The sequence below is a fragment of the Calonectris borealis genome, chromosome 19 (assembly GCF_964195595.1).
Source record: "Calonectris borealis chromosome 19, bCalBor7.hap1.2, whole genome shotgun sequence".
In the NCBI taxonomy this organism is placed as follows: Eukaryota; Metazoa; Chordata; class Aves; order Procellariiformes; family Procellariidae; genus Calonectris; species Calonectris borealis.
Window position 1 is genome coordinate 239,003 of NC_134330.1, and position 25,262 is coordinate 264,264.

The window sequence follows — 25,262 nt, forward strand, 5'->3', positions numbered from 1 at the left end:
AACCTCAGTCATTCTCTGAATTAGAAGACATCGGAACACAATATTTAGGTTTTTCATGGCCTTCAAAACATAGCAGTTCTTTAAAAATTAGTACCTGATGGCCACTACAACCCACAAACCAGATATTTGGTAGGATGCTGTCTTTGAATTTCTGACAGTATTATGAAAATTCCAGTTTTGCAGCACTCAGCCGGCTTTTTTTAAAAGGCGCTAAAAAGAGAGTAGCAAAACTGAAACCTGATGGTTTTCCATTTAGAATTTAAAACATCTTTGATGTGATTGCTTCTGCCACCATCTCAGTTTCCTAGCAGTGACTTTTTACTTAAGACAGGAAACAGACAATGTATACAAGTAAATCTGAGAGGAAGTCTTTAACACCTAAAACATTGTCAAGTTTATTTCCTTAGTCTGCTAGCGATCTATGAACCAACCAATATTTACCTAGGAACAACAAATCAGTTTCCTTTGAAATACAAACTCTAGTGATACCTAGACCAGTAGAGATGCTTTCTGCTTTATCTGTTAAATGTGCTCCTATTCATGAGTTTTCCTACTCATTTCACGATGCTTGCTTCTTTACCTTATATGCCATTGCGCTCCAGAATACTAATTTCTTTTTAAGATGCAGAATATTAAAAGCTACAAATTAGTTGCCGTTTATTAAAATGTGCCAAAATGGCAAGATTGCCATGATTTACTGCTACGTCCAGCATCTCAACTTCTGCCTAAATATAACCATTCTCATGTAGTGCAAAGCAACAGATGCCAGCAAAAGTTCTTTATGAAAACTATTGCACGGTCAAACTATGCCAGTCTTTCGTTTAAAAGAAAACAACTACAACCTAGAAATGCCAGGCTGTCTTTAGATAACACCTTTTATTCCTATACCTCAGGGGACTTAAATAGAGAAGTTAAATATTGCAACATCTCACTGAAGGGGAATTACTTCAGCTGAAGTTCGTGGGGGTCAGTTCTTTGGGGAGGGCAAATGTGCTTTTCCCTTCTACAGACAGTGATGAAATTCTAGACAAGATGTGAATCCTCGTATGTCTGTAACATCTCCTCCTCCATCTCATGGAGGGGAAGAGGAGGCTTTGAACCCTTCTGAATGTCAACACCAGAAATTTGTAATTTAAAACTTCAGCTGACTGCAGTGTCGCAGCCTTAAAATTCTACTCATCTCACAAGGGTTAGCTGTTTCGAGAAAAACTGGGAGGCCTTCCTCCCTCCATGACAAATACAAGTTTTAGGAGTTAATGAGAGAGGATTGTACTAAATAATAATACCAAAGTAGTTCACTGACAGGTTTCTGGATTTAAACACATTTTCCTCTGTTTCTTCCAGCATGTCAGAAGAAAATAAATATATCATAATGCTATAGATGAATCAGTTTACTTTTTTTTTTTTGGCATTCTGAGCTCACACCCTGTTTGTGGTTCCGCTCCATTTGACGTATGTTTATAGGCAGTCTGCCAGACCCTAGGAGAGTGGACTGTAATTTTCACCTCACCAAGAACACTGATTAAGCAGGGTCTGGCCAGGTTATTCTAAAAGCACTGAATTTAATCCAAAACATGTTTCGAACTCTCTCTACTCTTCTGCATTAGGATTGAGAACTAATTCTACAGCAGATTCTACCACTATCATTTCTTATAGCCACTAGAAATTTATTCAACCTCTGTGGCTACATTTCTCCATATTTAAAAGCAAGGTAATTATGCTTTTCTTTCTGGGAGGCAAGGATTTAAAGGATTAGTCATTTAATACTTGTATAAAACACAACAATACAACAAAAACCAAAACACCAGAAAACAAACCCAGCAGCAACAACACACACCCATAAACCCTGAATTTCCACCAAATGCAATTGCTTTCTGGAAGTCTCTGCAATTTAAAGTTGCTTCTAATTAAAAGTGTTGTTTCCAAAAGCCTGTCCAGAAGACTCACTTTTTTCTGAAGGTCATCATATGAAAGTGTCAGTTTTTAACACCTAAGCTCACAACAGTACGACAGGCTTGGGGAAGAGTGGCTGGAAAGTTGCCCAGAGGAAAAGGACCTGGGGGTGCTGGTTGGCAGCCGGCTGAACATGAGCCGGCCGTGTGCCCAGGTGGCCAAGAAGACCAACGGCATCCTGGCCTGTATCAGCAATAGTGTGGCCAGCAGGAGCAGGGAGGTGATCGTGCCCCTGTACTCGGCACTGGTGAGGCCGCACCTCGAATACTGTGTTCAGTTTTGGGCCCCTCACTACAACAAGGACATTGGGGTGCTGGAGCGTGTCCAGAGGAGGGCAACGAAGCTGGTGAAGGGCCTGGAGCACAAGTCTGATGGGGAGCGGCTGAGGGAACTGGGGGTGTTTAGTCTGGAGAAGAGGAGGCTGAGGGGAGACCTCCTCGCGCTCTACAACTACCTGAAAGGAGGTTGTAGCGAGGTGGGGGTTGGCCTCTTCTCCCAAGTAACAAGTGATAGGACGAGAGGAAATGGCCTCAAGTTGCACCAAGGGAGGTTTAGACTGGACATTAGGAGAAATTTCTTTACTGAAAGAGTGGTCAGGCCTTGGAACAGGCTGCTATAGAAGTGGTTGAGTCCCCATCCCTGGAAGTATTTAAAAGACGTGTAGATGAGGCGCTTAGGGCCATGGTGTAGTGGGTATGGTGGTGTTGGGTTGACAGTTGGACTCAATGATCTTAGAGGTCTTTTCCAACCTTAATGATTCTATGATTAGTTTTGTGTAACAAGAAAGGATTATTCAGGGCTATGAGGCACCACCTTATACTGAACCGTAATATTTATCTTCAAGAGAACACTGAAACAGGAAACCCAGGACTCCTCATCACATGCTCACAAAACTCTTTAGCTATCTATACAGTGCAATGCACTAGACAAAATACTTGCTCAGATTACTTGTATGCTGTTCCTCTGAAAATCTTGTTCTAAAGATTTTAGAAAGCAGACGGGGTGTTTGCTTTTTCCCTAATGCATCAAATGCCAGGTTGCAGGATAGTTCCTTGCTTCACACACACAAAAATGTTATAGATAACTGGACACTAGGATTCTAGGCATTGTTTTAATCACAATTTCTATTCTATTGTTAAAGTAGCCCTCTATCATAAAATTGGATTTCTTTCAAAACGGCTTTCTCACTTTGGCTGAGAAAAAGAAAGAAAAAAGCATGATATCAACTTGCAATATTAGAGATTACAGAAACGATGATGCAGAGATCAGTCTATGGAACATAGGAGGTATTCTTTTCTTTCAGACATACCAATGTGCATAGTTCAACTGTCTTCAGAACACTGCTACACTCACAAAAGTTCAGGTTGCAGTAATGTTAGAATGTATACTATCTTGTTTTGAAAATCTGCACCTAGAAATACAGTTTTAACATAAAAAGAACGAGGAGATCCAAAAAAGAAAAGAAAAAAAAAAAAGGCAAAGGGGAGCCAGGTGGTTTTTTGCTGATTTGCAGCACAAGTCAGGAATTTCAATGGATAGATATTCAGCATCGTGCTGCCCAAAGAAACAAACTTGCCTGAATTCAAAGTAGTCCCACAGTGGGGGAGGCAGGGGGCTGTGTGTCACACGTGTAAAGGCCACACATGCCTTTATTTCAAGAGATTTGCTGATCATATATTTTGAAGATAATCAGATTTTGGGTCTACATAGGTTCAGCTTTATTGTTTAGGTTAAATACCAGAGACTTAAATAACTGGGGGACCTTCTCTGTCATGATGACAATATAAACGGTAAGACTATTCAGCAGCTAAAGCTCTGTAGAAGACAGAAATGGGCAGCATGACCTTCTAGAGAAAATGACAAATTTAATTAGGCACTGAAATGAAACTGATTACAGAGAAATTATGTGTTTTACTATTTACTGGACGGGCTTTAATGAGGTAAAATAGTAACACGGTTTTGCTGGACCATACCCCTCTGATGACATTATCAACAATTTACAGATTTTTCCAGCTGTCTTGATTCATACCATCATTATACCAATTTATGCTAATTTTATCATTATGTAAATTACAGTAAAAAAAAGGTACTCAAATCCCATATAGAATCAGAAACCAGTGGGTTGTAATAGCTTACATTGTAACAGCTAGTGATGCAGTCAGGAACGGACAGGGTGGGATAAGGTTAAAAACTTTCTGTTCATTTGTTTTGTCTTGTTTTTTAATTTACCTGCAAACCCACCAGCTACAGAATCCGCTAGGCTCCTCAAATCTGGCACAAGGAGAGGAGACATAGGAATATGAGAATATGCTGAAATCTCATTCCTCAGGAAGGTCAGCTCCTCTGCAGGCACCCAAACTAACTGATCAGCAGTGGGTAGGTGGTAGTAGTGGCTAGTTCCAACTGCTGTCCTAATGTCCAAGTTTACAAAAGCAACCAAGTTTACAAAAGCAATAAACACAAATCTTAAAACACCTCCTTTTTCCCGTGCTCAACTTCACTCCCGAGTTCTCTACCTCCTCCCCCCGAGTAGCACAGGGGGACGGGGAATGGCAGTTGCGGTCAGTTCATTAAACGTTGTCTCTCCAAACACTGAGCGCTTTCAAAAACCCAGCCTTGGTTTTAATGCTTTCCTGGGAGCAAAACACTTGAAAACCTCAATCTAGGCACAGCTGTTGAGCCACCCTACACAGCTCTGGCTCACATTACTGAGCAGAGTGAATTCTTCATGCTATTGAGTGAACTTGGCCTAATATCACTGCATTGGTTTCCTGCAGGCTACAAGTCAGAATGCAAATTCCTAATATCTTTTTTCCCAGATGCTTCCTCAGCCCAGGCAGCATGGCAGGATGTACAAATCACAATCAGTTGTTCTGCTTCTAAGGTGCAATGACCTCCCTCTGAAATGGTAAATAATCTTGCCTCTGCAGACGGGAGCATCTTTTCCGGAGCTAGCCTGAGACTGTAAAATTAACTCATCCATCACAAAACTGCACCTCCCACTCCCCTGCAAAATGCTCTGCCTGTCAGAGAACACAATTGAGCGTACAACAGCATGGCAATAAAAAAAAAAAAAGGTAAAAGAAAAAAATCCAAAAAGAACACGAAACAAAATTCTGCTAAATCACAAAACTATCTTGCACATAAAACTCCACTGAGGACAGAAAGAAAAAAAATGCATGGCATATGATGGATTTAAGCTACAACACTTTACCCACTTTGGGACAGACTAGTGAAACAAAGAACAAACCGCTGGCTAGGATGTAAGGTTTGGATCAAATTTTTGCTTCAGTGTATGCTTCGTCTATGGTACCTAAGTGTGGTGGGTTGACCTTGGCTAGCTGCCTGGTGCCCTCCCAGCTGCTCTATCACTCCCCCTCCTCAACTGGACAGGGGAGAGAAAATATAAAAAAAGGCTCGTGGGTTGAGATAAGGACAGGGAGATCACAGCAATTACAGTCATGGGCAAAACAGACTCGACTTGGGGAAATTAATTTATTTATTACCAATCAAATCAGAGTAGGATAATGAGAAATAAAAACAAATCTTAAAACACCTCCTTTTTCCCAGGCTCAACTTCCTGAGTTCTCTATCTCCTCCCCGAGTGGCACAGGGGGACGGGGAATGGGGGTTGCAGTCCCTTCATTAAATGTTGTCTCTGCCGCTCCTTCCTCCTGATGCACCCCAGGATGTGGTTTGCACTCTTGGCTGCCAGGGCACACTGCTGACTCCTGTTGAGCCTGCTGCCAACCAGCACCCCCAGACCCCTTTCTGCAGGGCTGCTCTCCAGCCACTCCTACCCCAATTTATACTTGTGTCCAGCGTTACTCCATCCCAGGTGCAGAATCCGGCATTTGTTCTTGTTAAATTTCATGCCATTGATGATTGCCCAATGCTCCAATACATCTAGATCCCTCCTCAAGGCCTCTTGTCCCTCAAGAGAGTCAACAGCACCTCCCAGTTTGGTATCATCAGCAACCATATTACAGAAGGGTGACACAGGTAACTCATAATGAATTTCTACATCTGGAGAATTAACACAAGAACAAGCTTAATGCAGCACAGAAAAAACAGCCGGACATATATAATTTTGTAACAGTAACTCCATTAATATTTTACAATAACCTTCACACTGCTCAACAAAACCTCTACGGAACACTTCCTCTTTTCTCTCACTCCATACTACAGTGTTTTGCACTTTTGTCTTTTCAGCTAAAAAAGGCTGTTGCTCCTTTAGATACTGGAAGAAAGAGAGATAAAACAGTCTGAATATAATGTACCGTCTGTAAAACATTACAGCAGTGTTCTGAAGTTTATGGCAGCCAGCAGTCCTTTTTTTATTCTGTCTATGCATCAAGTAGTCTCTATCCACTGCAAACAGGCAGTGTGAGAGCAGCACATGTGTTTTCTTTTACCAACCTTTTCTTTGCTACTCTCAAGCTTTGCTATCCTCGTTTTCAGCCCAACGTCCTGATTTCACCCTCATATTAGATCAGAATATATCACTATTTCCTGCCTCCTGAGTTCCATGAAAATTAAGAAATTAATAAAAGAAGCAACATAAAAACAATGAGCTCAGTTCTAAACTAATATGCCTCTTTCTTAGAAAACCAGATTATCCATAAAGAGAGTCTAATATTCTATCACACAGGTATTCACTCCACATTTAACACTACTTCTGCTCCAGTTTCATCTCCTCCACACAGAACACAGATAAAAAAATAGTGCAAGGTTTTAACTCTCTACATCATAATTCACTTACAGCAGTGAAAAACCCCATACAGCCATGCTGTGAACCAGGAGTACCAAAATCTTTCTGGATTAGGCATCGCTCATAAATCTTCCCCAATAAGAAATTAATAGCAGTTGGAAGGTCTTCTAGTATTTACAATTAATTCTGAGATAATATAGAAATCAGAGGACAGAGTACAAACCTCTCCTCACCCCCCTCTCTGGAACATTCTGGTATATCAGAATAACTGAATCAGTTCCTTTACAAAATCCAACAAAAGACCTTTCTCGACCTGCTTTGTCTGTTCAGTCCCTACATTCAGGCTCCAAATCTAAGAGTCAGGTCAGAAATTTATACTATTATGCTATTGATATTTTAATGACATATAGTCAGAGATCAGGGTTCCACAGAGCTAGTTGTTGGACAAACAGAAAACACAGTGAGAATCTTCTAAGGAAAAGATTCTGAAAATATTATTACTGACTAGAAGCAAATCCTACCCTTTGAAGACAAGGATGCCTTTTTAAAAGTGCTGCCATCTCTTAAGGTGTCACACCTAGACTGCAGTGTCGTTTCTTGGCTCTTTTCAAGAACAACAGTGACTAGAGTCCATATAAGTGAGAATAATCCATGTTCATTAAAAGCAAACTCACCTGGAGTTCTTCACAGCTGATTTAGCTTGGCTAGTCACACGGTAGACCTATGTGATGTGAGGTGAGAGTAAGCATGCCTATGGGAGGGGGAAGAGGAGGAGCCATTCAATCCCAGTAGCTCTTGTACCTTGGCAAACTCGGCAGAAGAGTAGAGGCCTTTCATTACAATTCCAAAAGTTTTGTGACACAAAGCAACACTTGCTCCTCCTCAGAGCAAAAGAACCCAAATCACAGGAAGCAGGATTGTCACTAACCCTGATCAATCTACACCCAGAAAAAAATCCACTTTGTACAGATATGAGGTTGACACTTTGCTTGGGCTAAGGAGAGACAGTCCACATTTAGGAGACAATCGAGTATTTGCTAAATGTTTTTAACGATGAAGTTTTGCTTGAAGCTATTTATGGGCTTCAAAGGTCAGAATAAATGCCAGAGGGAGAGATTATCAAGCAGAAGACTGCAGAGACAAAGATATGTCAGCAACTACCACACAGCTTGGCTATTTATCACACAGACCCACTACTTACCCTGTGACCCTACCATCTATCTGATGGCTATGATACGTCTACCAGACATGCATGGATTTCTCTCTCACCTGCACCAACTTACTCTCATTTAAACAGATTTTGGGTATTCAGCATCATCCTTGGAGTAATACTCTTAGTGAAACACCATAGAAAACCATTCACATACTAGAAATATCCTGTCTTTATTTACCTCTTAGTAAATGTCCAAAATGAAATTGCCTGTGAACAAATTGCCTGTGAACAAAGTAGGGCAAGACAACGTGTGGAATCTCTCTGTGATGTGAAAGGTCTATCAGACTTTAGTTTATTTATGTGTTTCAGTTTCTGAGCTATGACACCTATGCAAACAGCGCAGTATTTGCATGCAGTGCTGCAAGGCAGAATGTAAAAAGCTGCTGTTGGGTAATGAATAAATTACATAGAGCAATACTGCGGCTCCTGATTGCAAATCTGAGAGAATGGAATGAAGGGTGGTATGTTTTATATAAGGACATGAATAAATGCATCCCTTCCGATCATTCAGTTCTGAGTAGTCAGAGCTACTCAGGTGACAGCAATGCACACAACTCAGCTATACGGTTTGAAATCTTTACTTCCTGTGATTCTTGTCCTCTTTCACTAAATGTGCTGGTGTAGGTTTTGCAAAGATAGAATGGTTAGGAAGCCTTACGCAGACTGAAAATATAAAACTGGGTTTGCAGAAGACAAAAAAGGAAAAGGCTTTATTCATCATAACACAATCACTCAGAAAGACATGTGGTGCAGGAAACACAGACACACTTATTTGGCCAGGAAATTCTAGTTCTATTTGGCAGGAATGTGTATACAGAAACACTAACCCACACACTTGTGCATACCTATCTAACCAGAGTCTTGCATGCATGCAAGTTCTCAAGTAGCAGAGCTGCCCCCAGTGCAGAGGCACAGGACTGTTCCATGCTGTGGTTGTACCACAATATTAGAACAGGTCTAGTGGTCTCAGTGCTGTCACATTAATTTCATGCCTCCTGGTCTAGATGAAATCGAGAGTAGGAGACAAAATGGGACTGTAATAAAAATTGGCACTGAAATGGGGTCTAGCTGCCTTCCAAAATACTACGGAAACATCTCCTATTTCATAGCACCTGCTAGCTTGAAATGTAGTAGTCTTTAGTACCCCTGTTTTATTTAAAATAAAAAAAAGCTAAGAAAATCTACTAGTTGTAAACTGCTACGACAAACCAGGGTTATCCCAGACGTCATCTGGGCTGCTTTGGACTATTAAGAACTGCTTGGAACACGGTCACCTTCTACCTGCTCTAACCTCTTTCCCAGCCTCCACATACAAAGCCAACAACAGCTCTTCCTCCTTTCAGTTCACTCAAGGTTGGACACAAAGTCCTCCCCTGCACACCACCCCACATTCCCTGGTCTTATTGACAGTAGGGACTGCAAGGAGCCCTCACAGAGACACTGTAGATAGATACTTTAACAATCTGCCACTCATATCACAGATGAAGATTCAGCAGTCCCACTAGGCACATTACCAGACCATTACCTTCATGTCCTGAGCAGCTGCAGCTCATGACTCCTGCAAGCTCTGGGAGACCAGCATTACTCGGAAGGGTAGCTCAAGCACAGGTTCTCTATAGTATCAGACCTGGCTCTGTGCCTCCGCACAAACAGCATCATCCCTCTCTTTGGCTGCAGTTCTATCACAACAACCCAGAGGAGAGGGGAAGAAGGGTTGTGGGTCCCTGGCTCCATATTTGTGTACCTCCCAACTCAGTTTGGCATCCACCAGGAACCCACTGTAAATACACCCCCACAGCCTCTCCAGAGGTCTATCCATCAAGTATTTTTTGCAAGGAAAGGACGATCTCTGCATTTGGACAACTTTCATACAAGAGCTTTGGAGTCCCTGTAGAAAAAGCCTTACTAGTGTTTTTTACAAGAAGAGGGGTTGACCTCAAACATCCCTGTTGAAACCTCCTTGGACAATACAGTGCAGGCACAGGTACAATCCTTCCAGAAGCCAGCACAGCAAGGTAACTCCACTGCAATAAATCACTGGCGAAATGGATACATGCTGAAAGTCCATAATAAATATTAGCATTTTTTCCTTTTATTACCAATAACATGACACTAAAAGAGCATTTTTCAGTGCTTCTACCTCAGTAACATCTCACCTCTGACACTGTTGTTCTGTCTCTATGTTTCACATACTAACAGAAGTCATCCACAGCGTGCTGTGCCCAACATAAAGAATATAAAGACTAGATGATCTTTCAAGGTCCCTTCCATCCCAAACCATTCTATGATTCTATGAAATCAGAGAAAAGGATGCAGATATAGCTGTTAGCCTACAGTGACTGGATCAACATTCTTCTGAGTAAATAATTTCTTCTCTTCCCTCCCTCTCATTATCTTTTATGTGCTGTAAAGGAAACAGCAACAGAATTTGTCCAGAGATCTCCTAAGAGGGAGTCTCTTCAAAAGCCACTAAGTCCTATTTCTTTATGTCTCTGTCTCCTCAGTGCCTTCCTCACACAAAATTCTACTGGGTTTAGACTATTCTACTGTGGAAAAGTGCACTTCTGGTTAAAGTGCAGCAAAAGAAATTACATAGGAATGCAAGCAGATAGGTTCAGATAGGCAGCATCCAACTGCTGAGAATCCACATGAAACAATTCAAGTTGACAGTAGCAAAAACACTGGTTTAGGATTGTCTCAGGTGCTTCATTGCCTAACATGCAAATCTGCCTTCCCTGAACAGTATTTATTTTCAGTGACTGTTTATTGCATCAAATGAGATATTATCACCTAGACTATCATAACCAGACTGTAGTGTGCAATGGCACTCATAAACCTTTCCCAGGTACAACAATAACCATATTTTGCTGCTAACAACACTATTCAGGTCAACAGCTACATGAGTATTACTAGTCTTCTGGGGAGTGCTTATGATTCAGAACTGGCTTGTAAAGATGTGGCATCTACAGCTTAAAGAGAGATAGGGAATCTTTCCTAAGCTATTCCTGTCAACTACACCTTTCAGGCAACCTAAAATAACAAAGCAAACCAAACCAAAACTAATATTAGGTTGCCAAGTTTCCTAACTCTTTTGTACAAGAAACAGATATATACTAACAGTAAGCAGAACTCCTGCTCCTCAATACACTTTTCGGTTTGCATGATTAGATGTGGGACTTGGTGAGTGGGTGGGGGTGAAGGTTAGGGGTGCAAAAATCAAGGACAAAATACTCTGTTAGTCACATTGGCTTCTCTAGAGAAATGAGACAGCCAATCCAGGGGGCATGACACATGAACATCTGACACAATCATCTATTGCAGGGTTAAAAAAAAAAATCAATTCTAGAAGTGGCAGAAGAAAGTGGCTATTTTCTGATAAGTGATCTGAAAAGTTAGAAGGAATTTTTTAAAGCACTCTTGTCATCCCTCAGAGAAAATTCTGGGATGTTTGTTCTCTCCCTCCCAATTAATTGAAAGAAACTTATTTGTTGTAACAAGCCAGTTTGGATAGGGAAAGTCAGGTGTAAAAGCACAGAAACTAAGAATGAATTACATATACCTCACCTCTTTGCACTACTACGCTACAAGACTCTGAAAAAAACTCTTAATAAAGAGATTACCAGTGCCATGCAAACAGCTCCTGTATAACTGAAATTCAAGCTTTTATAATGAAGTGAAAGAGATATAAAGACGCCATGTTAATAAAAATGTAAATGAAATTGAAATCCTGTATCAAGCATGCCTTTTTTTCCCCTAGTCTAGGAGCCAAAGTGCAAGCCTAGAAACTTAGCCATGCCCCCCTTCAAACAACTACACAACAAGCGACAATTGCTCCCTCAAACATCACTGAAGCCTCCCCTGATACCTCCAGCATGACAAGCTTCACTTCACGTCTCTCCAAGGAATTGGGAAGACTAAGGGAAATTCCATGCAAGCCTTTAGCTGAGTTAATATGGGTCTAATTCAGACAGCATAAATTCTATCCTGGAGTTTGAACCAAGTATTTCTAAGTTGCCTCTTAGTGGCTTCTTGCTCATAAAAGCTTCTCAATCGTTCTCTAAAAGTCCTTAATCTCTCAGTCATGTAAGAACAGAAATTCAGGCTAGTCAAATGTGGCTCATTGCGCTTCACTTGCTAATTCTTTGTTACATGGGGAATTCCACTGACAGTTTCAAACTGGCACAGAGCATTACAAGCCAGTGACTGGGATTTCTTTTTATTGAATGAACAGACAAGTTAAAATACATTTATAAACTACGCATCACCATTAAAGAGAGTTGACAGAACACTGTATCCATCTCTTCTGCAGTATTTCTATATACTCTGTTTCCAGAGATGAGTCAATTAATGATCCACAGCTTCAGGAAAACACAGTAATATAAGTCAATTACATACTGATACCTCGCCCTTCAAATATATGCCTTAGTAATAGCAGGAAGGGTAAAAAGGGTATTATCTGACTTTCCATGAAAACTCCAGAAGTAATTGTTAGAATACTTTCAAGTGTTGAGTAAATGCTTCAGCATTCTTACCTTGCGATTGGCATTAACTCTGTAATTACAATTTACCAGCTGGAAATACATACAGCCTTAGATTTCAATCACAGATGAGAACACACAAACAAACACACATGCAGAAAGCAAACTGTATTTCAATAGCATCCAAACAAATTCAAATAAAGTCACCATATGGTTCAAATGTTTAAAATAACTGCTAACAGCACAGGAAAGGCAGATAATTTGTTCTCAAAGCAGTGCTAAACCTGTTGGACTGTTGATAAACAGACCTGAAATTCCCTTGAGATTCAAAGGATACATTAAAACAGCTGCACACCATAATGAAAAAAATGTGTAAAAAAACCCCAAAACTTTAAAAGACATACTCAAGCACACAACTTGGCCAATTTGGGATTCTAGTAACTGCAGTAATACAGTACAATAATCTAAAAATAGAAAGAAGAACTCTGAACCAGATCAGATCACATGAGTTCAGACAGTTTTGACCACCTGAAGTTCCCCTGTTCAAAACGGGACACTTAAGGCACCTATGATAAAGACAACAGGCTACCTATAACAGAATAACCTGAAAAGTGTAAGGTCTCACAGCCTCAGTCCTTAACTAATCTGTAACTTATCATCATGAAAATGAGTGGACAAATTGAGCAGGGCTTTCCTGAATGAAGATAAAGTTGGTAATCTAGAATGGCAGACTTAATTTTGAATTCCAAAGGAGTAGTGTCAAATGGGTTCCAATACACCAACAGAGAAAAGTGGTGTCAGCTTCATTTCATCAGAATTGACACACATTACCACTATATACTAAATGATATTTATGTCAAAGACAGCAGCTCTTCCTTTTAACCTCTCATCACTCAAAAAGATGCCCTGCTGCATTACAAAGCTCTTTTTTAGAAACACACACACTAAAGTATCTCTGCAAGAAGTCACTCCACATACCAGGAACAGGTCAAGGTCACTATGCACAATGACAATTAAAAAGAGAGAGAATGTAGGGGAGAGATTGCAAGAACAATTTCCATCTGTGTCACAGACTACTGAAATTTTAGGCAAATTCTAATAGTTAAAGTTAATAGTTAAAGTAACTTTACAGATTTTACAAGGTTGTCCCAAACAAAATATTTGTAACAAGCAACACAGAAGTGTTGTCGCTTATCAGCAGTAATTTAACAATGACCAAAATATTCTGAGACTCAGAGAGCTTCCATCTCGACATAAGAAAGACATTTTTTACAGTAAGAACAATCATTCACTGCAACCTCCTCAGGGATGTGGTAGAGTCCCCACTGCCAGAGGTTTTCAAAATGCGATTGGACAAGGTGCTAGATAAGCTCATCTAGGCTCCTCTTCCAACAGAAGAGGTTGGACCAGATGATATTTTGAGGTCTCTGGCTGTTCTATGATTTTATGAGACTGGGTTATGCATCCTTGTAACCTGACTTCTTAAATGGAAATCCCTTCTTCTAAGGCAGTAAGCTTGGCAACAATTTCCTTACTGCCAACACCACCAACAAAAAGCCTCTTTCTGAACATCCAGGAGAGATGCAATGCCTCTTTAGCTTGTAGTGGAAATTTTAAATGGTCCACAGAAGAGGATTTAAACAGATGTGTAATCTTACACAAGCAAAATAGCTAATAATAGGCAGAAAAGGATACTGCCCTTTCCTTACCGGGAGGGGTCTTAAGGCATTTAATTTTATTCAACAGTGTGTTGTATAAAAGCGTGCATGTTGCATGTGAAGTGTTCTGGGTTTTTTTCCCTCTTAGTCATGAAAATAAGGAATATGGAAGACAAGCTGCAAAAATAGAGCTCTATAAAATTGCATGGTTTCTCTAAAACAATAATTTTTTAACCTATGAGATATGACTGAATTCCGTTTCTTTCATTGGTACCCATTCTAATTCCACAATGGTTTGCACTGAAAAAACTCCTATTGATTTGCAGAGAGTGTGGATACCTCATTCTTCACCTTAGTATCTAGTGTATTTTGCTCTTATTTGAGTATAGAAAGCTGTAGCAAAGCAAGGAGGAGATGGAACCAGAGAACCAATTCTAATGCCAGTATAGATTCTTGGCTGAAACTCAGGCTGGTAAAATCCAGCTCTGCTTCTCATGCAAGGCAGATAGATTTGTCATGATCAAACCACAACATCACTTTAAAGAAGCTATCTGCCAGCTGAAACTTGTAAACTTCTTGCTGGCATAACAAAGCTTCAGAAATTTCTTCCTTTTTTCTACAAAATATTTTCATAAAATGTTAATGTTTCCGTTAAGTCATTTTCTCTTTAGTATATTTCACGTTTCAAACTTCCTGCCCTGCCCCCTCCCCCCCCCAAAACACCTATGGATAGGGAAATGTCAGTTTTCAGCAACTAAAATTTTATTTTCAAAACCCTGAAACCATGTCAACAAGTGTAAAAACCGACACATTTTCAGATTTTGATAAAAACCAGAAGCTCATTTGCAAAGTTTTTTGTAGATCAGGAAATCTTTTCCTGGAGAAAAAAAAATAACATAAACCAACACATAAAGCAACACTCATTCTTCATAACAGTACAACAGTCAAACACTCGGGTATTTCTACTGAACTAGAGTCTCAGGATCCATGCTATTTCAATGGTTGCTAATGAATATCCATCACAAAAAACATTGTAAGTAGCATTTCTGTGTCAATAAGGAATGCTGTCAAAACGACTGTCCATGTGGAGCATCTTGAGAAAGAAAGCATCTCAGAATGCCTTTTTTGAATGGTTAGTTTTCTGCCACTAGATTTTTTTGCAATTATCTTCTTCTGTAAACATAATTTTATCTTTTTCTGTTTTTATTTGTAAGTTCAAGCTGAACTAGAAACTAATTATTATCCTTTCTCTTTGATGCCATTTAAATATAAATTAGCGAAGATGAAATTTAGCAGTTTTCTCATTTCTTCATTTCCTAAAGTCAGAGACACTCTTCTTATTTTACCACTATAGATGGACTTTTCTTGGAGACCTTTATATTATTGAGGAAGAGCAAGCAACTCTGCTGATTAATCCTGTTGTCCAGAGCAGCAACAGAGCATTGTTTCTTACGTAAAACGAAATGAAGAAGGGATTTGCATTGTTTCTTACATAAAATGAAATGAAGAAGGGATTTCATCATTACAGAAGTGGTGAGCTCTCATGGATTTTCACCAGTTCTAAGCCACATCAGTAAACCTACATAGTAGAAATGACGCAAAATTCCTGGATTATCGCTAACAGTGCACTGCGCATTGTCAAAGCACATCATATAATATATGTCACAAGAGACCTGTATAGGCTTCCTACCTTACATGGATGCCAGGGTACTCTCACACCTCACTTGCAGTCTGGGTGAACCATATGACATGAAAGAGATCTTGAGTCTGGTTTCTGTCCTCTTCAGCAAGACCCACAGCAGGAGCCCTTGCTATCATTATGCCTCCCTCCTTTCATTGTCCCGTATTGCCAAGTACACTACTCAGAAAATGAGATCTGACCAGTCTATGTGGAGCCATGTATACTAAGATTTCATTGGCCAGAGAAAAGAAAAACAGGAAATGCACCCAGAACTCTCTGTCTACTTAAATATCTATCTCAAGTAGAATAAGGGTTCTTGTAGGGTGAAAGTGGTGTTACTCAGATCTCGCCTTCCCCAAGCTTGAGCTGTCCTTTTCTAGATTATGCACTGGAATTTTAAAAAGCAGAAAATCAATTCACAAAACCAACAAGCAGGAATACAAACAAAACAGAAATACAGATACGGGTTTTGCATATCATCAGAATGCTTTTACGCGTTGCAGAAGCTAACCTTAAGCACTCAGTAATTCTCCCATGCTACAAGAACACTGCTGACAAATGCTAAGAAAGTAATTACTGTCTAGCTATTCAAAACCTCACTAGTCTAGTGATTAACAAATGTATGGTCAAAAATTACTTGTTAGAAGCACAACCCTGCCTATTCTTTATTCAGAAATATGCAGATATTTATTAGCTCTCAAATCTTTGTTGTTTCTTCAATAGCAGAAAGTTTCAAAACCACACGCTGAATGCAAGGGGGAGTAATTCTGCTATCCCTTCCCAAGGCACAGCTTCTGCCAAATCTTTGGCTTATGCATTCATGTAATTGCATCAACGGAAGTGATTACAGGGAAGCGGCACTGCCATTCTGCACTAAGCAATAGCCTCCCAGATAGCTCTGGACAGCTCAGCTGAGTAGTATAAGCACAGGGCTGGATAATTCAGCATTCTGGAACAGCAACAGCTGAAATATGGAAAGGGGAAGGAGTATTTCATTAAAATAACAACAGTAATTTTTAAAATGTTCAATTTCCCATTTCCTCCCCAGGGAAATTTCTTGATATTTTAATATAAACTCTGCTCAGAAATTACAATCCAGGCTCTGACAAACGCCTTTCGTAATTTTCCACAGGTTTGTAGTCTGATACCAGCACAGAGGTATCAGGGATGGAAAAAACAAATTAATACTATTATATTCCAACTGCAACAAGTCAAATTAAAAGAATACAGGTCTCCTATTCTCTTTGGGGGGAGAGAAAGTGAGAGAGAGGGGCTGAAGCCTTGCAGAAAGAGTAAACCCGCTCAACCCAATCTGAAACTGAAAACAGAAAATCGCATGTCGGATGAAAATCTGAGAAAATAGCATCCTGGAGACACATCCTGCAATCTGGGGCTAACTTGGCTAACCTGGAATACCTGGTAACCTTAATTAAAACAGGTGGCCAAATATAAGTACTGTGAATAATTGATTTGGCTGATATCATAGTAGGTACTCAACTATCATGTGGAAATGGTGACGTCATTATTAAACAACTATGTCAACAGTGTGGAATTTAGAAGTTTCATCTTTTGGGAGATCATCAATTGATACCATTTAAAACTTAAGGCTGCATTATAAAAAACAGCAAGAACTATGAAGCATTTTTTGTCAGGACAGCCACTGGACCATATATTAGCTCATTGAGAACTACCCTAAGTTAAATGGCTCTTCGCAATATGCGGTACCAAAACAAATTACATTGAAGGAGGTGAGTAAAAACAGTAACTGACACTTACTTATTGCTGATCAGATGCTGAACTATACGGAAGACAGCTCACAGCCCTAAATTAAATGCAACCACATTACAGAAATTATACTGCTTTTCAGCCTAGCAGTCAATATCCAGGAACACTGTCTACCATCTGAGCGAACTGATTTAATGACTAGGGAAAAGATTTACCAAGTATTTCTGGAGACAGGAACATACACTGCTACCACAGACACCAAATGAGCCAGCAACTCTGGCACGGATTGTTTTGGACTCAAATTCCCACTGGAATTGGTATATATAATATATGTTGCACATGTTCATCAGTGACTTACAGAGAGATCAAGCAAGCTGTGTGTCTATAGCCTTGCCTGAAATAACCCATTGCCCAGACAGTCTCTTCATGTGGAGTACATCAGATCTCAAGATCAGCCATCAGCATGAGAGGAGAAAAGGAAAAGCTCAGACAGTGACTGAACACCCCAAATCAGCCATGAAAAGCATCAGTTCAATCCCTGACAAAAAATTAAGTAAGTAAGTACCCTGAATCTAGGGGAAAAGAATTCGCATGATCATTCCCAAACTTCTGAGAACATGAGGTACAGTCCAAACCTGTACTAAGAATCAAGCCAGGTCCTCTTTTTTTTCCACAGACCATTTCAAACGTCCTTAATATTTTGCCATGTTAATTAAGGAGGAATTTAGAGCAAAAACAAGAGAACTTGCTTTAGGTACAAAGCATAAGGTGGTGATAGTCCCCCAAAAACCCTGTTATTTCCATTATTGTACTCCCATGAGAAATTATGCCGCTTCTTGCCATCTGCTGTGCTATTACTAGCCGTTCATAATGACAAATCCGTCATGAGAAATAAGTTCACATGAATGCTGTAACATATGCTTTCTATTAACAATTGATAAAGACTATTGTAATACACTGCAGATGCAGTTTCACAAACTGCACTGTTTAGAGGAAAATAATGGCATGCATCACTCAGCCCAATCCTGTTCTGGAAGCCATAACATGAGATAGTGCCTGTGTTAACTTCCACGCTGTTTCTTCATTGAATGAGTCTTACACACACACACGCTACCAGATATTGTACATGACTACTGTGGAGCACTGGAGTAGAAGTAACATACAGGATTTAGCTGAGGATCTAGACTCCAAGTGCTCCTCAGCTCCAGTTCTCAGACCAGGCCAGATGAGCTGGGCAAAGCATGATTTCCAAAGGGAAAGGGGATGGCGCAGAGTGACAGCACGTGCTTATGAACAACACAGTTGCAGGAATAGCAAACAGACGTTTCACTGTGAACTCCTGACAATTGTTCCCAGCGAGAACTGTCATTAGAGAGAACCCCCATTAGCACCACTCATTTCTATAAGCCAATTTGCTCTCTTTAGAAGCAACGCAAAAGCACAGAAAGATCAACAGCACAGTGACACATAAATACGCTCCTCAAAGCGGGGCACTAGCAGCAAAGGAACCCTAGCAATGCCAGCCATGCCACTACTTTTCAATCCTACAGCACTCAGAAACTTTAATGGCAACAATTCTTGCACCTTTTTAAGCAGAGAAGGGAGAAGGAAGTCCAGTGCACAAAGCAATGAAGGCTTCCACGCTTCAAATCGAGCCACGTTGTACCATCCTGTATGAGCTATCATGTATACCAGCAGCTTCACCGTCCAATGCTCCACCTCTGCTGCTCTAGTCAATGCTATAAGGCACTATCTAATGTACTACATAATGTTACAGGCAGTTTCTCGGTACATTTTCATAATCCACATTAAAAATAACTACATTTAAAACAAAACTCAAAAGAATCCTGGTCCCTCCACACCACCTCCCTTCTCAACATTACATAACATCAGACCTGTACTGGTTAACATTTCTATTCTATTATTATCTCTAGTTGTTGAACAGCCTAGCTAGCCTGTTGAACAGAAAGGAACAAAGAAAAATGAGAAGAACTTCAACTCACGTTGTTTTTCCTGTAGAAAGGCAGATGAGCAAAATGCAGACTCTTCACCTGCAAAAGGAAAAAATCACAATGTGAAACAGGATTGCTTTACATGGACATGAAGCTTTTTGCTTTTTCTACTATATTGCAGTAAGTATTTTGCAATTGGCCGCTATACTTATTTCTAAAACTCCCATTGGCTTCAGTGGGAATAGCTCAGCATATGACACACTTGAAAACCGCTCTAATCTATTCATCAAAATGGTTAGTCTAGAAGCCCGATTTTACGCTTCGTTTCTAGAAAGGCATCATAAGCGATGAAACTGTAGCTAGGAATCTATTTAATTACCTGTAGCATTAGCCACTGAATCTCTAAATAACTAAGAATTAGCATAACTTATCTAGCAGCACAAAAGAGATTCTTATTCCAAATATTAAATTAGCAGTGTTTTTAAGAATGTCTCTGTCCTTCCATTCCCTCCCACAGTCCACCTGTCCAAGGAAAGTTGCAAGTACAAAGGGTTTTTCTCAGATCGAAATACAAAAACCTAAAATACAGAGACACAAGGATATGGGAAGAGAAGGGCCTTTCATTTAGTTTGTGCATATAAAGGCCTCCTACAGCACTCAGGCTATTTCTACCATGGAGGGTAAACACCTTTGCCATCATTCCACCACTACAGAAATGAAAGCTCAATGGTACCAGCCCACAGCTACCACCAGAGCTGGGACAGGAACACAGGTCTCTTAATTCCTTCTCTAGATTCCTTCTTCAGAGATCTAGGCAAAATTTACTTTTTCCTGGAGCCTACCTACCATTTGAGTATATTCAAACAAGTGATACAGATGGCACTCTTCTGCCGAGACACAGGCTGAATAAACAACAGAGGCAACATTATGTTCTGTGTATTTGGAAACAAAAAACAGACTGGTCAAATGACAAGGACCAGGGAAGCTGGTGTCATTCCATGATATGCGAGTAAAACAGTGCATGTGTTGTAATCGCCTGCCCACTGATTTTCTTGTGTTCAGTGAAAGCTTCTGCCCAGTGCCTTAAGAAGACTATAGAACTTGCATGCACTGTTCCTCTATTTAAAATGCTGTTACACTGAACTCCACTAGGGTTAATATATAATAAAAATAATAATTTTTAACTCCTCTGATGGATGCAGAAGTACAGAATAAGAGCTCTGCCACAATTCTCTTTTTCTTCAGATGCCCCAGCTATCACAATTGACAACTTAGCTTTTAAAGAGAGTAAAAAGAAAAGAAAAAAGGACAGGCTCTTCAATATACAGCATCGAAATCTGCTCTTCTCCATTCTTTGTGCTGAAACTGCAAGCAAGGAGACCACCACAAAAACATGAAGGCAAGACAAAAACACCAAAAAGGAAACACTTGTTTTCAGATGCTAAGCAGTGTATAAAAGTCAATAAATTCTAGATCTGCCCCATGTTTTCATGCATGTTTTCTAGTTCTTTCTCCGTAAAAGGCTCCCTGCCACTACCTTGTGCAGGATATGGTGAATGACAATCGCTTTGCAGGCATGGCACATACTGTTAAAGAGCAAGTGCAGCAAGGAAATGTGATAGAGGGGACACAGATATTTCTGAAGGTTTTTTAAATTGCAGTGGTTTTGGCTGGGGTAGAGTTAATTTTCTTCATAGTAGGTAGTATGGGGCTTTGTTTTGGATTTGTGCTGGAAACAGTGTTGATAACACAGGGATGTTTTTTTTTATTGCTGAGCAGTGCTTACACAGAGTCAAGGCCTTTTCTGCTCCTCACACCACCCCACCAGCGAGCAGGCTGGGGGTGCACAAGGAGCTGGGAGGGGACACAGCTGGGACAGCTGACCCCACTGACCAAAGGGACATCCCATACCATATGGCGTCACACTCAGCACATAGAGCTGGGGGAAGGAGAAGGAAGGGGGGGACGTTCGGAGTGATAGCGTTTGTCTTCCCAGGTCAGTGTTACACGTGATGGAGCCCTGCTTTCCTGGAAATGGCTAAACATCTGCCTGTGGGTGGAAAGTAGTAAATTAATTCCTTCTTTTGCTTTGCTTGCACATGCAGCTTTTGCTTTACCTATCAAACTTTATCGCAACCCCTGAGTTTTCTCACTTTCACCCTTCCGATTCTCTTCCCCATCCCACTGGGGAGGAGTGAGTGAGCAGCTGCGTGGGGCTGAGCTGCTGGCTGGGGTTAAACCACAACTATCACCAAATGCGATACAGGGGACACAAATATTCCTCAAGTTTTTTTAAATCTAGGCTTAAGATTTTTGTTTCTACAAAAGCTCTTTAGCTCTCTTTCAGACTCAGTACCTTGCCTCAAACTCACACATGATCTGCAAGATGAATGCTGAAGAGTTGAGATAGTCATACCCATCCACCCCTCAAAAACTAGTAATTGCCAAGGTTAGCGCGACTCCAGACAAAACCTTGCTGTTTAATGCTTTCATAGTGGTAGCAGGGGGGAGTAAGAAAAGTTATTTATCACAAGTTTTTCAAAATTTGACCCGGTGTGTGAACATTAAGTACACTGTCATTTTCTCAGGTTTTTTTCAGCACTGTTGCAAGCTGCTTCACAAAGTACTGAAACATTTATGGAATCTCATACTACCACTAAAACAATCTGCAAAAAAATATGAAGTACCCCCACATAGTCTGTTTTTTCTTTCGTTCCTATAAACTTGCATTATTTCTAAAGTATAAGCATTGTCTTCGTTTGTTCTCTGTTGATGTTAATGGTAACAGCCAAAAAAAAAGAGCACTGTGCCAGTCTGTAAGTCACAGAATTTTATCTGTCTTGACAAAAGGGCAACAGGGTTGATAAGCACTAGCACCCCAACAATATTGCCTGCAATATTTTCATGACATTTTTCAGCTAGGTGTTTGATTATCTTTTCTTTTTCTTTCTCCTTTTACATATTCCTTGATCTTGCACTGAACTTTCATAGGGATTCCATGAAGATGTGAGAATATTATTGCCTTATTTCATACACTTCAGTGAACAGAGACCATCTTAGCAGAGTACTACCACAACAGGGATTGTTCAAATATAGTAAACTACTTGCTACAAATTCCCTTCCAGCTTAAAGATAAGGCCTCAAAAGCCCAGCAGAAACCATCAAGCAGAATGGAGTGGAAAGTGTGAAAAGTGACTAATAAAACAACCAGGTTTACACAATCATTAGCCAGCTGGGAGCTAGAGTCATAGTGGAACAGTTCTGAGAATGCTGTTATCCTCACATTCAAAGCTAAGAAGCAAGAAGCTACAGTGGAAACTACTGCCAGGAGATATGGGAGCTGGCTGAAATATTCCCTACCCTGCCTTGGTAATGAAGGTGAGAGTGAAAGCTCTTTTGAGCTTCCATCCAGCCCTACATTTCTAAGTCTGTGCTGAGTCTTTCCTGTGTTATCCTATTTAGCAGTAATCTCCCATCCTTTCTATTCCCTCAGTCCTCCAGAGAATTCATCACCTCTACGTTGCTGCAGTATTGTCTGTGTATGCAAGAAAAAGGTCCATTTACTGACAGAATTCTCTGCTGAGGAGATTAATGCAAATTGCACATTCAGCTGCATATCATCTCCTTTCACTTCACAGCCTCTGATCAGTGAAGACCTACATAATTTATAAACCTAATTTTAAAACATTTACAATTACATAAAAATAATCAGGAGAACAGGCTTACCTCCATTGTTGTTAAGAGATGAAGTTGGAATAATTTAACTTTTGGGCTGACTGGATTTGTTTAAAAATTCTAAAAGCTCACGTTGCTCCTAAAATTCTTGCTTACCTCCTCTATCCTCTCAACCTTCCGGCAAAATAGGCATAAAGCACATAACTGGCTATGCACAAAGCAGTGTGTTTGTGGGAAATGAAGAGAGGGAAAAATGGTCACAAGTGACAATATCTTTATTCAGGGGAAGCTAAATCCTTGTTAGTAGGAATAGAAGTACAGAACTTCAAGTTTACGACGCTAAGCATAAACACACTAAGTCAGCATTTCCAGGTAATCCCTGCACTCAGAATCTTCTCAAAGAGGCTGCAGAGTGCTTCTTCCACTAACTCAGCAAGGGACATGCTGCCTTCACAGCTCATCACCCACTCTGCCCAGGGCTTCCTTTTTAAGCACAAAATATTCTGAAAATTTGTCCTCCGATTTTTTTTTATGTTAAACTCTTAGGAGGGGGAGGAGAAAAAAAAAAAGAAGGGGGAAAAAAAAAAATCCTTTCTTTGAGCTATTTTGAAGACCTAGTCTGAGAGCTTATGGGCCCAATTTAGCAACCTACTATAGTTAATATGACTGTTGGTTTTGGAACAGGGCATATATTTGCTTAAAATTTCAAAAGCGCTTGAAATTATTAGGTGCAAAATACATCCATTTTTTCACAATTGGTTATTTCACAGCACACATGACATTTTAAGCACACACGTGTTCGCTTTATTGATAACATAAAATAAGCAAAGGCAATTTCTGGATTTCTAAAGAAATTCAGAGATCTCAAAGCCATCTTAAACTATGCTTAGATTGTGAGCTTTGATAGCTTTGAACTTTCAGATATCACAGTTAGACATCTTGTAAAGTCTAGCCCCTAAAAACTTTTTGACACAAGGTTCTTTCTGACACGTAATTAAAATTTGATGTTATCCACTTTCACAAACATTCTCAAAAGGTGGTTCCTAAGAAGGTAGATCCAGAGAAGTAGGCTCATTAATGTCTTTCAGCCACAGGTTCCTAGACTTAGGTTCTCTTCTCATTTCCTCTTCTATACTTCTCATGAGTGAAATGTTCTCCAGCTTCAGGATACATGCCACAGCATAGACTACAATGCAAGTCTAAACGCCTCCTAAATCACATTATGTTTCTCTTCACATAGTCATCCCTCAAGAGGTTCAGGGAATATGAACCTACCCTGAAATGCAGACCTGGCATATTTTAAATTATCCTTCTGAAAACATTTACTTTGATAGGATGGGAAAAACTTGGGGGGAAAAAAAAATTGATGGCAAAATGTCATGCCTGATTAACCACTTCAGGGCATTCTACTTCGTATGTGTAACTATGGTCCTTGAAAACTAGACTACTAAAGGGCTGAGATGTTAGTGCTACATTTAGAGAGGACTTAATGAAGACATTTTAGTTTATGAGAAGTCTCACCAAATTCAAAGAACTTGATCAAACGAAATCATGCTAGTGAAATTGAGGCAGTAGGAACTCTATGCTCTAAAGGAGTGTTAACTGTGCTCATCAGAGGGTTCCAGATATTTTCATCACACAGTAATTTCCACAGAATCTGCAAAAAATTGCCACTTGTCTGGTCTGGAATTAAAAGATGATCTGCAATTACTCTAGTTGCATGCTACTAGCTATTGCAATGCTACAAAAAAAAAATTAGCGAGCAGTTTTTTTGAGCAGTGTTGAAACCAGAGTAGAATTCCATTACTTTCCCACAAAGTATTGGTAACACCGGTATAAACAAACATATCTATTCAGCAGAGAAAGTAGCTGCAGGTAAAAACAAGATTCACGAAGTTACCTTTAATGTCATGCTCTAATAGCCATTACACACATGTGTATCTTTGCAGAACTGTGCTCCTGAGATGTCAGAGGGCATTTTGTACAACTCTTGTCTCTTGTTTTGCTCTCCCCTGGGATTACATTGCTAATGGGATCAGTATCAGAAGACAGCACAGCAGAACAGAGTTGTGTGTCACAGCACCACATATTAGGGGAATCCTTCTTTGCCTTCTTCCCCACACATCCAGTCTTGCAACATTAGCTACTGGAGTGCCAGGAAGCTTTACGGTATGCATGACTTTCTCTGTTCTAATCATCTGAATTCATTTAACCAC

The 25,262-nt window shown here is 40.1% G+C and overlaps 1 protein-coding gene across 1 annotated transcript in view; it reads right to left on the minus strand.

The window, feature by feature from the left end:
- PITPNM3 (PITPNM family member 3) overlaps positions 1–25,262 on the minus strand; it is a 145,728-nt gene that overhangs the window by 55,094 nt on the left and 65,372 nt on the right. Inside the window, exon 4 of the mRNA XM_075168175.1 lies at positions 19,423–19,470. Within this exon, the coding sequence (XP_075024276.1) occupies positions 19,423–19,470 (48 nt within the window). The remainder of the gene's footprint in view (positions 1–19,422; positions 19,471–25,262) is intronic.